Source organism: Balaenoptera musculus, chromosome 4, assembly GCF_009873245.2.
Source record: "Balaenoptera musculus isolate JJ_BM4_2016_0621 chromosome 4, mBalMus1.pri.v3, whole genome shotgun sequence".
Taxonomy (NCBI): Eukaryota; Metazoa; Chordata; class Mammalia; order Artiodactyla; family Balaenopteridae; genus Balaenoptera; species Balaenoptera musculus.
The window spans coordinates 87,026,558-87,043,184 of NC_045788.1; the positions used below are offsets into that span (position 1 = coordinate 87,026,558).

Sequence of the window (16,627 nt, forward strand, 5' to 3'; positions counted from 1 at the left end):
TTATAAATGTAGAAAAAAGACTTGGGATGATGTAGGGCCAGTCTTCTCTTCTACACTATCACTTTTCCCACCATGTAAGTTATAGTTTTGTATTCGGTTTTTAACAATAGGCCAATTGAAACCTATTAAGATTACATGACCAAGGTTATTTGACCAAGGTCATACACCTTGTCAGTGGCAAAAATAAAAAATCCCAATGTATCAAGTATGCTACCTATTCTACACTAGTTAAAGATTTCCCTTTAATGGAAAATTTTCTTTTGCTAAGGAATAAAGTGGTCCTATCACTTTTGCCCAAGCGTGGAGAATTTAAATTTGGGTGTTCTTATTTTGATGATAATGACAAAGTTAATACCATATTTATGTAATACTTCTGAAATTATTTTTCAGAAACTCAGGTTACTCTTTGAATATAATTAGCCCAAATTAAGATTCTCAATCTTAACACATCATTATATATATATATATATATATATATATATATATATCACTCAATCCCAACACATCATTATAAATTCTTCATCAAACCTCACACCTCCTACAAGAAAGCCTTTCATTTAATCTTAGCAATAATATTTAATTTGGTAGTGCTTTGTAAGTAATAAATCAAAATCAGACTTTTAATATCCTAATGTAATTCCCAACTCTGAATATATACTATTTTTAATATCCTGAAGTAATTCTCAAGTCTATATAGATACTATTCTTTAAACATTTAAATTACGGTCTACTTATCCAATTCTATCCCATTAGTCTTCTAATTTCTAGCTCTAGAATTCCATAACTGAGAGTTGACTGTATGTATACTGTAACTCTTCCTTCTATCTTAATTTGAGCATATGTATTTCACTTGGTTCCATTCATTCTTTATTCATCTCTAACATTTTTTGCACAACTCTTCTTAGTACTGGAACAGGCTAGTAAGTGCTGAAATGAGGAAGTGGAAGAAAAGTTAGGTAGAGTCCATTTACCAATTGGATATCTTACTCTACATAGGTAAACTGATTAAGTACATATATGACATATATATCATATTTCCTTTTCTGATTCTTCAACTTACTGAGAAAAGAAGAAATAATATATTCAAGAGTATTAAGATTTTAAAAGTATTAAAGGGTGATGAACACTAGTATGAAATGCAAAGGAAGAGCTCAAGTTTCTTGCATTCAAGCCAAAGAATTTTGACGAAAATTGAGAATTTAGCCCCATCACTGCCTCCCCACATCCCTGTCCTCATAATCTACATAGACTCTATATTCCAACAAAACCACAAGGAAAAAAAAAATTTAACTAAGCAAATGTATAAAAATTTGGCATTTTTAAACATTAAGATAGTTTACTGAGTGACTGACATGAAGCAACATTACCTTACCATCACCTAAGGAGATGTTCTACTAAATCTAATTGTATGCTTCCAAGCAGCAGAAAACAAAAAGACAAAAGCATTAAAATATTTAGTATTAAAGGATTGGTGCATGTCTCCCAAAAGAACATCTTTCTGTTATCACAGCTGCTTATTAACCCATATACATTGGAAACTCACCTCCAAAAACAGAAAAACAGCATTCCTCAATACAACCAAAGTATACTATCCATAATAAAAGACACCATGCATATGTCTTATGGAGAAAGCTATCAAAAATCAGTTACAAATCATACAAAAAATTTAATACAGACATGAGAAATAACTTTCATTATTTTTTGAAAAAATATACACAAATATTACAGATATTAAACTGAATTAAAGTTTATCTTTGTTATCACTCTGATACAAGTGAATAAAGCCTACGTAAAGGCTATTCAAATATGTGCTCACCTGATTCACATCTGAAACTGAGGCATTATAAAGTTTTTAAAAGTTAAGTACTGGACTTCCCTGGTGGCGCAGTGGTTGAGAATCTGCCTGCCAATGCAGGGGACACGGGTTCCAGCCCTGGTGTGGGAAGATCCCACATACCGCGGAGCAACTAAGCCCGTGCGCCACAACTACTGAGCCTGTGCGTCTGGAGCTTGTGCTCCACAACAAGAGAGGCCACGACAGTGAGAAGCCCGTGCACCGCGATGAAGAGTGGCCCCCGCTCGCCGCAACTAGAGAAAGCCCTCGCATAGAAACGAAGACCCAACACAGCCAAAAATAAATAAATAAATTAATTAATTAAAAAAAAAAGTTAAATACTATTCCATACACTAAAATACGTGTTTCTGGCAATTTGCTAAAACCATTTAAAATGGGTGAGTACAGAAATCCATAGTCCCTTTTTACACTTACATTAAAACACCAAATCCCAACAACTGAGATGTTAAGTTTCATCTCTCTTTTTCTTCATTTCCTCCACCAAAACTTCTGTGATGCCATGGATTGATTCACAGCTTAATGTAATACCCTACAAACTTATCTTCCCAACTTTCATTTGGGTTTAAATTCATATATTCCCATAATACATGTTACCGTATTACCAAATTTTCCCCATGTGTCCCACTGTTTTATTTTTCAATAGCTGTTTTAATGCTTATCTTTACAATATGACATCTAAGCCTTTATATCCATCCAAATATTTATCTCACTATTTTTTAATAAAAGTCCTCTATTTGGGTCAGGACAGTCTCCTCAGCTTCTCATCCAACAAATTACCAATAGTAACCGAACATGTGCCAGGCCTTGTGCTAGGAATGCAAGGATAAATTTTACACAATTCCTGTCCTCACAATAGAGCAAAAGCCTCAAGGTAGGGTCAGAGAATCCATAAAAATATTTATTTTCCAATTAAGTATAGGAAGAAATCATCACTTTTCTAAAAAAAGAGAGGGAGAGGGCATTTAATAAAAATTACCATTGTACTAGTACGGATAGGCACTGGTAGCCCTAGTTGGTCCACTTGTCAGGTGGCACCCTGCCACACAGGGCACCCAAAATTTCCTATAGGAAGTGTGGAGTGGGACAGTTCCAGAATGAAAGTAAGTAAACAGTTACATCTTCACTTGGTTGTCCCTCTCAACATAGCATCCTGTGACAGACATATTGTGATGTATGGGAGCTCAGCTGAATGAACTAAAAACTTATCTAGATTTAACTAAAAGTCAAAAATGTAAAGGAGGCATGACATGCGTGCTCTGACAGGTGAACATCTGACTCATAAACCAAGTGAGGGTATCTGTTAATCCGTGTTATATACTAGTAGGCATTTAATCCAAGTAAATGCCATTCCTGCAAAGAACTGACAGAATGTAAGATAACACCAATAATGTAGGCACAAATAACAACAAAACCCCACAAAAATGGCAATGCAAATAACTTCTTCCTAATACATAAACTTTACCAGTTACATTATGAAATAAAACCATGGCAATCTAATCAGATGTGACAAATCAAACCCCCCCCAATCAAATACATTTAGAAACCAAATAAAACAAATTTATATTCACTCTTATTAACAACAAACTTCACACTAAACCCATACTGTGCTGAAATAGCTAATGTGAGTGGTGATTATCATGATACTGAAAAACCAAACACCCTGAACATGAAGACTAGCTCTAAAAACAGTAGTTGGGATGAAAACTGTTAAGGTTCCCAACAATGAACTTCTTTCATTTGAATCTACTTGTTTTCAAGAGGTAGCTTAGCTTTCATACCTAAAAACAAGTGTTAACATATACTCAACGTGGACTTAAAACTTTGAATCACTGAATCAAAAAGTATAAAACCAAGATTAAAAAAAAATGAAGCACATTCAATTGTATGGTTTTCTCAAAAATGTTTTAGCAAGAAAAAAAGTTAACTTTTAAAATGAAGCACAATTATATTGTTTACCCAAATATTACTGTTTTAGTGAAAATAATTAGTATTTTAAAAGTTATTTCAGCAGATTAAAAATTTGTCTTTTTTGAATATTTTATAATGCATATAGCAAAATTCTATGGTAGCACATATATAGTTTATAAACTTATACGTATTAGGAGTACATACTAATTTTTAACTGATAGGCACAGTCAAGAGTATTGAAGAGCACTGATCTAAAGAAGATAATAACTAGAATAAAATGTGAGGTTACAATAGAGGAGATATAAGTTGATAAAAAAGAATTATGAACAGCAATTATTAATTCTAAAGGGAAAAGTTTCATAAAACTATAATTTGAGCTGGACCTTGAATATGGACTGGTTTCCCAATATGGCAAAAGGAGGAAAGGGTATTTCAGGTAAAGGGAGCAGCTTGAACATAATTATTAAGACATCAAAGCACATGGTACGGTAAAAAAACACAGTTAATAGATCTAGAAATTATGTAGGTTCCCTGTTAGTACATCTAGGCTTTGAGCATTAAATGCCTGCTAATATTGAAAGAAAACGAGGTAAAGACTATGTGCCTTCTGATAGAGGAACATACCACCACTGAAGTAACCTTGCCCCCCAAATTAAACCTTAAGCTTATCAAGGCTCTAGATCTGTCAACTTACAGAAAATACAGAGGAGCAACTGGCACAATCCAAACTGGAAAACTGCAGGACAGATGAAGCTGTTTCTTCACCAAAAAAACTGCATGGGAAAAGTGCGGGAGTGGGGAACAGCACACAGAGAACACACAGATTAAAAGACATCTCAACCAACCAATGTATGGATCACATTTGGTTACTAGCTAAAACTGCAAAAATATATGATTAGAAATTTGAACACTCACTGGATACTTGATATTAAGGAATTATTCATTTTTGGTGTGGTAATGAATCTGTGGTTACTTTTTCTAAATGTTCCTTAACTTTTAGAGCTACATACTGATATATTTACAGATGAACTAATGGCAGGAGGGATTATATAGACAGAAATTTAAATAAAACAAGACTGACCATGAACTGACAATAACTGAAGCAGGTACATGAACATTCATTTCATTATTCTGTCTTACTATTGCATATTTTTTAATAATAACTTTTTTTTAAACAGGAAGGTCAAAGCCTCTATGCCTTGTTTCCTCTAGCTTTTAGATCAAACTGTCCCTTCAAGACTAGGTTTTCCCTGAGATATTTCTCATAACTGAGACTGTGAAATTAGGTATCATGTCTATGTAGAAGTATTATGCATGAAAGGAAATAAGGCCTTGAATTATTTTCAAGTTTTGAGATTTATACTTTAAAGTTATTCTGCTAAACTCACTTTCATTAGGCTTCATCCATAGTGCCCAGCCAGAACAAACAGCAGCTATTAACTAAAAGGCAAGTGAAATAAAACATCACAAAAATCATATTTTATCCTTCAAAATTGAAATGAACATGATAAAATAACTATTATCAAGGTTCAAGAAAAGAAATGACCCCAAGGGTAGGTATATATAGCAAAAGCTTTTGTAAGCAATGTTTGGTTTCAAGCTCTTGATGGAAACCTATCACTACTCAACTCAAAGTAGACATGTACTTTAAAAAAGTGCAGCTTACTGGAATAGAAGAAAACAGAAATGCATAAACAGAAACAATTTTTTAAAAAAACACAGAAAAGTTGGTATACTCTGTACACTATTCCAAAGATTCTTTCATGCATGAATTTTTATTGGTATAACAAGAATGAAACCAAACTTAATCCAGTCAAATTGTACGTTATTTGAAAAAAACTGCTGCTTGCTCTAAAATAGTTTAAAGTTTAGGGGGAAAAATGTATCAAATTTTAATTTATTTTATCTTAAAATATTTTAGGTTTTATAACAGTGTTTATTTAATTTTTATTTTATTTTATTTTTTTGGCCGAGCCGCGTGGCGTGTGGGATCTTAGTTCCCCAATCAGGGATGGAACCTGCACCCCCTGCAGTGGAAGCGTGGAGTCTTAACCAACAGACCACCAGGGAAGTCCCTGTACCATAATTTTAAATGTCAGAAATGAGGAACAGGGAGAAGGTAACTACAAACAATAAGAAACAATGTCATTCCTACTCAAAGCAGCTCACAAGCAACAAGTTAAAAACACTAAACGCCAACTTAAAAAATATTTTATGAAATGCGTTAATTCCAAACTGAAAGCTAATATATAAAAATTTGACTTACGTCAAAGTCACAGCTAACATTTAAAATTTATTTTAACTGCTAGGACTAGAGAGAGAAGATAATTCATGACTGTGGAGAATGTATATACATACTGATGATATGTATATATGAGAGGAATTATATGATTAATTAAAAGTAAATTTTATAATGGTTAACATGCCAACTTAGATGCTTCCTCAAACTTTATTTAAGTGTATCCTTAACCTGATATAGTCTTGTTTGGAAAGAGAAATAAAATAGGTTTCTAATTCCACAAAACATCATTAATTAAAGGAAACTAGGTTACACACACACACTCTCTCTCTCTCCAGCAAAAATTATAATGCGGACAAAGAAGGTAATCCAGAGCCATAGGCTTGTAACAGAAATATGCCTCTTAAGAATTTTTTAAAAAAACTTTTATTTAAAGATTTATTGAACGGCTATTGGGGCTACCACCTGATAAGTAACTTGGTTAAAAAAAAAAAAAATCCCTGGTACAAATTAAAACTAAATATATCTCAATATATCAAAAATTTGAGAAAAGAGCTTTTTATGGATGATACATTAACAAGTAAATAGGAAAAACAATCCAATCTGTAAATCATTCCCCTGTTAGAATTAAAGAATCAATATGGGTACCATTTCTTCCTTTCTTACACTTTACATTGATTACTTCCACACATTAACAACTTCTTGTTCATACTTTGTTTCAGCAGTATTTACCAAAAGCAAAATCAAACTAAAATCAGATGTTTTTGCATCTAATATTGCTATATTTCTCTCAATTTCTGCACCTATACATTGTACTTCCTATAGCCCCTTATGCTAACATTCAGCCAGGTTACCATTATTACTTTCCTATATATGGCTATCAGAAGCAATACCTACTACTGAAAAACCCTAATGGTTTCTTTAATGTTAGACTTATCAAACAGAAACCTTTCAGGCACATGGTAAAATACTAAATCTTTCAACTATAAAGTACTTCTCAAATACCACTTTTAAAGTCAACCCCTAGCCTATTAAAGTTTCAACATATTTTAATAAAAATGCAAAAAAGGGAAAAACAAAGAGTTGAATTCATCTCCACTGTATCACTGAAGTACTTTAACCACTGTGAAAGAAAACTCTAAAGTGAACACAAAAATGAAAAACCAGTTCAAATATAAAGGTAATAAATATAAACACGGCCAAAATAAAGTAAAACTATTCTTCTACCTTTTCAAAGAAGAGAGCAGGAGTTCAATACATCAATTAGCTGTGCACATTACTGATATTCAAAAAGTAATTAAAAAAACTGTTTATTAATATGACTATGTTTACAAACAAGTCTCTATGTACAGTAAACATACATAAAGCTCTAATAAACAACAGTGCAATGCTTCAGAAAGTCTTAAGCACTAGTATCATATCATATTCTTAAAATTCTGAAGTCTTTTAGTAGCTTGCCAAATGATTTAGAAAGGATGCAGAATATATCAAATACTCACTTGCAGTGTTCCATGTCACTCTCTACTGCCAAAAACAAAACAAAACAAAAACCAACAAAAACTAAACAAAAAACCCTAACCACACAATGGCCACTATTTAAAAGAAAGTTCATGATCACTAAGTAGATATTTATATTTTAAAATACAGTTCTTGGAATACATTGCTAATTTCCTTAAGATTAGACTCAAGTTGTGATTTGTACAATATTCTAAATGGGATTACCGTTCTCAGATTCATATGACACTTCAAACCACTATTCTAAAGAGCATATTTTGCTCAAAGAAGCCACAAATTTGCATCTTCCATGGAAAAAAGTTTTAGACTCATCTTTCTTATGGCCATATCATTGCTAACATTTAAATAAAAAAATAAAGTCACTTCGATCGTAAGGTATTATCAAGAAAGTTTTTCTTCCGATGATTGGGACCAAAGAGTCTTAATATTGGTCAGTGGTTAGCCATATTTAAACCAAATATTTTTAACAAGACATCAGTGAACTTAACTGTATCCTTAACCAACACTTTACTGTTATACTAAGTGTTTGAGGGAGAGAAATAAAATAGATTTCAAACTTCCACAAAATACTGCTAGTTAAAATAAAGGAAACTAGGTTATAATCACTGAGAATAAAGCCTTCACTACTTGCAAAATTCTATGAACATGTTAGAACTTTGCCTTATAAAACCATTTTTTTAGATTTGATGAGGATTGGGAAGGTGAAAAAAAAGGACCTACTTTGCCATTTTATTAACAAAATAAGTTATTTAATTTATGATTCTCCTGCTAACTTCTATTTCAACTCCCTGGCAAAACACCTAAGGCAATTCTACACAATCCTTTTTTCAAATGAATCATCAACAGATAAAACATATTCTTTGGTCTTCAAAATAGTTGTCATCATTATAATTGTATAGGACTCCACTGTAGAAGCAATTTAATTACCTAACAAAGAAGATCCACTTTTGAAGATTTAGGTAAGATTTCTTTTTCAAAAGATACATGATTTTTGGAAAGGATATACTTAATTATGTAAAAAACAAAAAACAAAACAAAAGGACCTCATGATGTTTCCAGTTTTAATTGGAAAAAACAAAAATCTTGAAACACATACATACATTTAGGAGGAAAAGGGGGATGGTTTGTCAATATCCATCAGCAAGTGCTAGTGATTGGTTCTATAATTCAGATTTTTTCTTGTTAAATCTCAAATTTCCAAGTTTATTCTATTTTTTTCCTATATATTTATCCATTTGAACAACATCAAGAATAAATGACTAAAACAAGATGGTCTACAAAATTCTCTGCACAGATTCTTGGCTGAAATATTTGTCTCATTTCTAAAAATGGTACTCCAATGCTTGTTTTACCCATGGTTTTCCATATACTGAAATGCTCTCTCTGTACTCTATTAAACTATGTACCATCTTTTCATTATTATTCTTATATTTAGGACATAAATCATTAAAACAAAACTACCACTTCATGTACCAAAACCTATGTTCACATGACAATATAAGCATTGCCCTCCAGAGATGAAAAAATTATAGTAATTATCATGTTTAAAAGGCATGTTTTTATTACTCTTGTATGTATTTTGGACAAAAATATTGATCAGCTAATTATGCTCTTCCACACATCATGTTCACTGAGTTTACTACCACAGTTTTTAGTGCAACAAAATACCTTTGAAAAGCCACTCTACAGTAATTATGGCAAGGCTCATTAAAATGCAGAGGTAAAGATTCCATTTGTATAGAAACAGAGAAAATAATGTTTGAAAAGAAAAGGTGTTTCATCAGGCTGAATTTTTGGTATACTAAAAATATACAGAAACATTTCTTGAATTAGTTTTATAGTCAATTTTGATGTAGTATCATTTAGTGGTGATAAATTTTGAGAGGTATATGTTTAACAAACATTTTACTTGAGATTATAGTCTTAGGTAAACATTTAATACACAATGCCAAGGTAGTTTCCTTTTTTTTTAATTTTTGTACCAAAAAAGTCATTCATTTAATGTTGACATTTCTTCTTACCTGTGTGCCTCAGACCAATAAAGTACTCTGCATTAAAATTTAAATCTTGAGACAGTAGTACAGCATTGAAAAAAAAACTGTAAAGCAGCTCAGATACACTGAACCCAGATTTTACATTTCCATTTGTCAAATTAGAATATAAAAAGTAAGCTTGAAAATCAAGTTGAAAAGCTTATTATTCCTCAAGAAAAAGTATGAACAATCTGAAAATGATCAACTAGTATGAATGAAACATTGTACACAGTTAAGTCACATTTAGTGGCTGCTAAACATACCACTCCCTCCTGGAAATTACGGAACCATCTACATGTGAAACTAAGTCATCTTCATTTTCATCATACTGTTCATCGCTGACGAACTTCATTCCCATTTTTAGATCTTCATAATAATCCATTGGTCTTTCAAACCTACTGAGATTTTCTACATTGTTCCACTGCGTTTTTTCATGCTCTTCTAAATAGTCTTTCCGTATTAGATTGTTCACTGGATTTTTGTTTTCTTTTTTTACACTGTCTGGGTAAGAATCAAGCTCATCTTGTTGAAGAACATCTATCTGTGATTCTTTTTGCATATCTGATGGTGGAATGTAGTTCTTGGCAAAGTAGTCTCCACGAAACGTCCGTCTTCTCCTATAGCAGAATATTCCAGCCAAAACACTTACAAGTACTATGAAGAGAGCCCCACCCACTACACTAGCAATGATTGTGCCAATTGTGTCATCCTTAATTGTTGCCAAAGTTGACAATGGGAAGGGCAATTTTTTTGGTTCTGTTGCTAGATCCTCGAAGTCAGCAGTTGAGGGATGCCACTGAATTGTAGGCTGAAGGGTGGTAGTAGTAGGAGGATCTAATGGAAACGGTAAAGATAGACAAGACACAGAAAGGCAAAGAATGTCAATGCAGGCTGATTCAGCAGCAAGTTGAAAAGACAGCACAGTTAATGAAAATATATTCATAGTAACAATAGTTTTTCATTCTTAATTTAAGATTAGAAAGTAGTGATACTTCTATATGTAAAAAAAAATAACAAAACTGACTTAGTCAGTTACCAATTATGTAAAGGGAATGAAAAATTATGTATGGCGTAAATCCTAAATTATTCTATTCCAAGTTTAAGCGTGATATTGTATTCTAAGAAATACTTTTTCTTTTAAATTAAGACTATTATTTAAGTGTCCTATATACAGCTGGCTTAAGAATTATCATTACTAAAAAATTAAATCGAATCATTCAAATGTACATTTTCTTAGCCAGTAGCACAAGGAAATAACAGAATAATAAAATAAAAGAATGAAAAAATTAAAATATGTTTTCTTGATATCCATCTTTACCTAATATAGTTTATTTTTGTAAGAGCTAAACTTATCTTTAAAAGAATGAAAAACTATAGATTCTTGTTAAGTGGCCATAGTATAAGCTGTTGACTTAATAATTCTCTCAAAAATATTTTCCTTAAATAAAGAAAACTCTTTAATTTTTAGAAAGGACATATGTAGTATATACCATTATTTAGTGATTTAAAAAATAAAAAGCACATATTTAAACTATGTTAGCCAGATGGGCTATTATTATCAAATGAGACCAATAGACAAAGTAAAAACATGTTATAAACTATATAGTGTTATAAAAATGTCATCATCATGTCTATACTCCATGGGCAAGATATCTGAACATTTAGGAAATTGAGAAATTTCAACCATGTCTGCAAAATTCAATGTCACATTGCTTTAGGATGGAGTCTCAGAAAGAGCAGCTAATATTTTAGAGAGAACATTCTAATGATACTTAAATATTAGATGCAAATGATCCTGTGTATTGCCATTAGATTACAGAGTAAATAGCCATTAATATTAAAAAGCAACTAAACATAAATAGTAAAAATTAAAGATTGGTTAATTATCAATTAAGTGGTATTTGTAGGTCATGTTACACAAAATTCTAGAGTTTGAAGAAAGGATGACTTTAAAAATCTTGAATGTCTTCATTGATAAAAAATAAATGACCCAAATGGTAATCTCCTATAATTATTTTTTAAATGAGTGGTACTGACAGAGCTTTTAAAAAGTGATTGTTAGAAAAATACTAAATCTACATGGGGTAAGTTATTCTAAAATTACAAGCTAAAGAAAAATACTTACTGAAACAGGTTTCATCACGGAATGCCATATGTATAGAATGTAGTAAAACTTTAGCAAGTACAGTGTAAAATGTAACAAGTACATTATAAGTAATTTCCTATGAGTTTAAACCAATATAACAGGCAATCCAGTCAAGTACCTTGAAGTGAATTAGTTACCATATTATATGTAAGTAAATAAATCAAAGAAGAATTTTAATTTGTGAGAACAAATTCACTAGCTGCACAAATTCAATCTTAAAAAAAAAATTGTGAAATTGCAGGATCATTTCTACTATAAAAGTAGTAAAATCTCATATAATCCAACTTCACAGAACCAGGATATTAAAGAAACAGACTAAAAATTAATCATTTATAAGACAACTCATGTATTTTCTGAGGAGGAGGATTAATGGAAGTTTTACATATTAAATGTCATCTTTACAATGATTCCCAAAGGAAAAAGTGTTATAATAAACAGGCATCAGCATGTTTAAACAAAAGCACAAATCACCTAATTAATGATTTAAAATTCACACATTTTTGTGCACATAAAATTTTTAAAGTTTTTGATAGCTCTTAATGAAATGGTATTTTTCTCAGAATAGTACATGTACACCTGAGCTCTCACCAAATATGATACATAACTGTACATTTTTACGAAGTATTCTTAAAAAGAAAAAATCACTGACATTTACTTCTACTTGTAATGTTCTTTATGTGAACACAAATGGACATCTACTGTGTATTTAACTGAGATTTAACAAAATACAACTTTCAGAAAATCTAACAACAAAAAAAGAGTAACCCAAAAAAATCTATTTAAAAATCTTATTTTGTCAGCAGTTCTAGAAATTTTCAAACTTACCAGCCCCTCCTCAACTAGTGTAAAAAAAACAGCATAGGGCTTCCCTGGTGGCGCAGTGGTTAAGAATCCCCCTGCCAATGCAGGGGACACGGGTTTAAGCCCTGGTCCGGGAAGATCCCACATGCCGCGGAGCAACTAAGCCCGTGCGCCACAACTACTGAGCCTGCACTCTAGAGTCCACGAGCCACCACTACTGAGCCCGCGTGCTGCAACTACTGAAGCCCATGCGCCTAGAGCCCGTGCTCCCCAACAAGAGATGCCACTGTAGTGAGAAGCCCGCGCACCGCAACGAAGAGTAGCCCTCACTCGCCTCAACTAGAGAAAGCCCGCGCACAGCAATGAAGGCCCAACGCAGCCAAAAATAAAATAAATAAATTTTAAAAAATAGCATAGCCTCACTATTAATAAGAGGGACTACTGTTAAACGTTATATTTTGTATCTTAAGCAATGGACATATCACGATTCACATGAGACATTTATTCATGTTTTCCAATTCTTGCTCTGCTCCAAGATAATTACAGTGAGAGTCATTCTTTGTGTAAGGAGGCAGGAGGACAATTTTGTAATCACTAATAGCTACTTATTTATCATGATTTACAAATCCTTCCCATAAATAAATAAGCATTCCTTATTTATTCAGTTTTTTTTATATTCTTTACTAAATGTGATAAATAAATATATAACAAATGTAATAAACTAGTAGATTCTGAGTTCTCCACACACAGCTTCTTAAGTTTCTTTTTCAAATTAACGAGTTCTGCCAAATAGGAAAATGAACAGTCCAGTAAAACCTCTGTAGCTATAAAGTATATTTTAGCCTAATAATTACTGTGTTAAAAAAACTGAATGAATTGGTTCCCTTTTCTTTTAGACTATATAAATTGTTTAAATAAACAAAATCTATAAATGTTAAAGTTGAAGGATTGCTAAATTAAGTGTGTCTGATATGTCTGGATTGAAATTCATTCAAATGATATGATTTGAAATTCAAGATTTGCATAGGAATATACTTTGATTTTTAGGCATGAGGAACTTAAGTGATATATGAAAATTTGCTTCTCTAGTCTCAGAGATGTAAGAGGTATTAGGGAAAAAACACACACACCAAAAGTAACTAGAAAAACACAATTTCAAGCAGTCGGTTAGTCCTGGACAAAGAGCCACTGTATCACCATGAGTAATAACTGAAGTTGAATATTGCAATCTTGAATATTGTACCTCTTGCACAATAACTTATGCCAATGTGGGAAAATATATAACAAAATTTCAAATAATTTCCCTCAGAGTTGCTAATTCTATTCTGTTGTGGGTAGAACTTTTTAGCCTCCAGTCATAGCATACGTTCCTTTGACAAATATTTTAAAATATCACTTATGAAATTTTAAAATATAAATTTTATTATTGAGATTAAAATGTTTTCCTAGAAGAAAACGGGTACATATAACTCACAATGAAAAAGATTAACTTTCTGATCATTTACTGTATAAGTTATGGCCTTTTATTGTGATAAAAGCCTACTAGTAGGCTTTAATAGTCAGTTGGGGAAAGCAATTTGTATCTAGGATACATGATATACACTAAGAAGCTCGTAGAGGAGCTAACTAAACTCAGTACAGTATACTGTATTAAAGACTCTGGACAGAAAATTAAAGTCTAATTCTTGATGATTACTTAAAGAAAACCATCTCATATAATGCTATCTTTTTCTGAAGTACTCAGTGGTAATTAACTGTGATTTTTCATATTTACTCAAAATTTTGCTTCCACTCTTATAAGACTTAGTAGAGGTTGATTTTAAAATATGTAAAGTTTATCATCAGTGGTATATTAGTACCTTTGTCAAAAATAAATAAATAAAAATAATCAGGAAAGAATAAAAAATTCAGAGTCTGCATTTATGTAAATTTATTTTCTTCTCAAATGTACTCATGCATGCAACAAAAGTTTACTGAACACTTACTATGTGCTAAAGATTGCTGCAGAGGGTGAGAATATAGTATTGATTAAAGCACACAAAACTCCTGCCCTCTTAGGACATATGTTCTAGTGGGGGTAAAAACAGGCAAGCATATAAATAAAATATGTAGTATGTCACATGGTAATATGTACCGTAGAGAAAAAATAAGGCAGAGAAGAATGACAGACAGTAGTAAAGGGGTGAGAAGAGAGAGGTTTCAATTTTAAATATGGCTGTGAAGGTGATATTTGAACAAATATCTCTTTCCCTGAAGGGAAAGAGGTATGAGGGTATCTGAAGAACATTCTAGGCAGTGGAAACAGAAAGTGCAATGACTCTGAGGCAGGAATGTGCCTGTTCTGTTCAAAGAACAGCAAAGTGGCCAGGGTGGCTGAAGCCAGGTGTACAAGGGATATAACAAGAGGTGAGCTCAGAGAGATAATCTAGGGCCATAACATGTACAGAGCTTATAAATCACTGTAAAGATTTGGTTTTCACTGTGGGCAAAATGGGAAGTCCATGGAAGGTTTGGAGGAGAGGACTGACGTGATCCAACATGCCCTTTAAAAGGATTATTCTGCCTGCTCATCTGATGACAGATTGAAAAGTAGGAAAATTAAACGGCTGTTCTATAGTGAAGTAAGGGTTGCCTGATGGTTTGTGCCAGAATACTGGCAACAAAAGTGGAGAATTGGTAAGGTTCTGTATATAACATAATGAGAGAGCTCACATCAATTTGTTGATGGATGGGGTGGGGTATGAGAGGAAAATCAAAATCAGGAGTAAGTATCAAGGATTTCATGCCCTGAGCAAATGTAAGGATGGAGCTACCAATAACTGAAAAGGCAAACAAAGACTGCTGGAGAAAGAGATTCGGTGGCAAGAGGCAGAAGAAAGATGAGGAACTCAGTTCTGAATACATATTATACTTCTACATAGGAGGTTAATGATCACTAAGAGGCAGTGGGACACACAAGTCACGAGTACTGGGAAATGGACCCTGAATACCAAAGATATAAATTTAACATATCACCAATAGATAAGATGCCAAAATTGAGCCTTGATATTTAAATGATTACATAATTAGAACACATTGAGCCTAGGATTTACAAGTAATATCCCACACCAAATTTTGTACAACAGAAATAAAAAGTAATCGGTCCTTAGGTAGCCACATTTTAAATATGGATTTCCTGTGGCTTTAAGATTCCCTTTTTTTTTTTTTAAATAAAAAAACCTCTAAGGGAAGAAAGAGAGACTAATATACTAATAGATTTACACCAAAGCACTGCTGTTGGCAGAAAGGACTAGCTAGAGATGTACAAAGCTCTAATCTTCTTGTGAGATACATGCAAAAAAAAAATTGTGTCTCTATCATGTGCCAGGCACTAAGTGCTGAGTATACAGTAATAAAAAAAAGCAAACACAAATTGTTCAAATATGAAGATAGATAATGGGTAAATAAATAAGCATACAACTACAAACTGTGGTAAATACCATGAGAAAATAATATGGGAAACTGTTCTTAGATTCAGTGATCACAGAAGGACTAAGAATGTAACATTAATGCAAGCTTAAAATTTCTCTAAAATCATGGAAAAGAATCTGAAAAAGAATATATATCTATACATATATAAAACTGAATCACTTTGCTGTATACATGAAACATTATAAATCAACTATACTTCGATTTAAGAAAATTTAGTTTTAGACTGAACAGAGAAAAAAATCTTAACTACCTATTATCTAATTACCATACAAACCTCCATTTCTCAAGATTCTCTTCCTTTTTCCTCTAACTTCCCATTTGTTAGACACAAAGATTGCTACATTCTTATAGTCAGGAGGGAGACGTTTAAAATATTTATATAATTTTTATAAATAAGCATTCCATTGATAATTTATTATTTATAGCTACACCCAGGAAAAATATATTTTTAGCTCCAACTATGTTTTGTAAATACCCAAATATATACTCAGTCAAACTGATAAAAACATTCACAGTGAAACAAATGGAATGCATAAAATCTAAGTTCTTAGTGGTTTATGGACTGACCATAAAACACATCTTAAATTTTATTTCATTGGAACATTTTCAGTAGCATTCCTACTTCACCTCTCAGTAACTCTATACGGTATAGCCTCATA

The 16,627-nt window shown here is 32.2% G+C and overlaps 1 protein-coding gene across 2 annotated transcripts in view; it reads right to left on the minus strand.

Moving 5' to 3' along the window:
* Window positions 1-16,627, minus strand: part of NECTIN3 (nectin cell adhesion molecule 3) — a 130,966-nt gene that overhangs the window by 51,525 nt on the left and 62,814 nt on the right. Inside the window, exon 6 of one of the 2 annotated variants that reach the window (XM_036850015.1) lies at window positions 9,426-10,384. The exons of the other annotated variant lie outside the window; for it this stretch is intronic. Coding sequence (XP_036705910.1) covers window positions 9,804-10,384 — 581 coding nt within the window. The 3' untranslated portion in view covers window positions 9,426-9,803. Of the gene's footprint in view, window positions 1-9,425; window positions 10,385-16,627 lie in introns of those variants that run through there. 2 annotated transcript variants of the gene reach the window in all.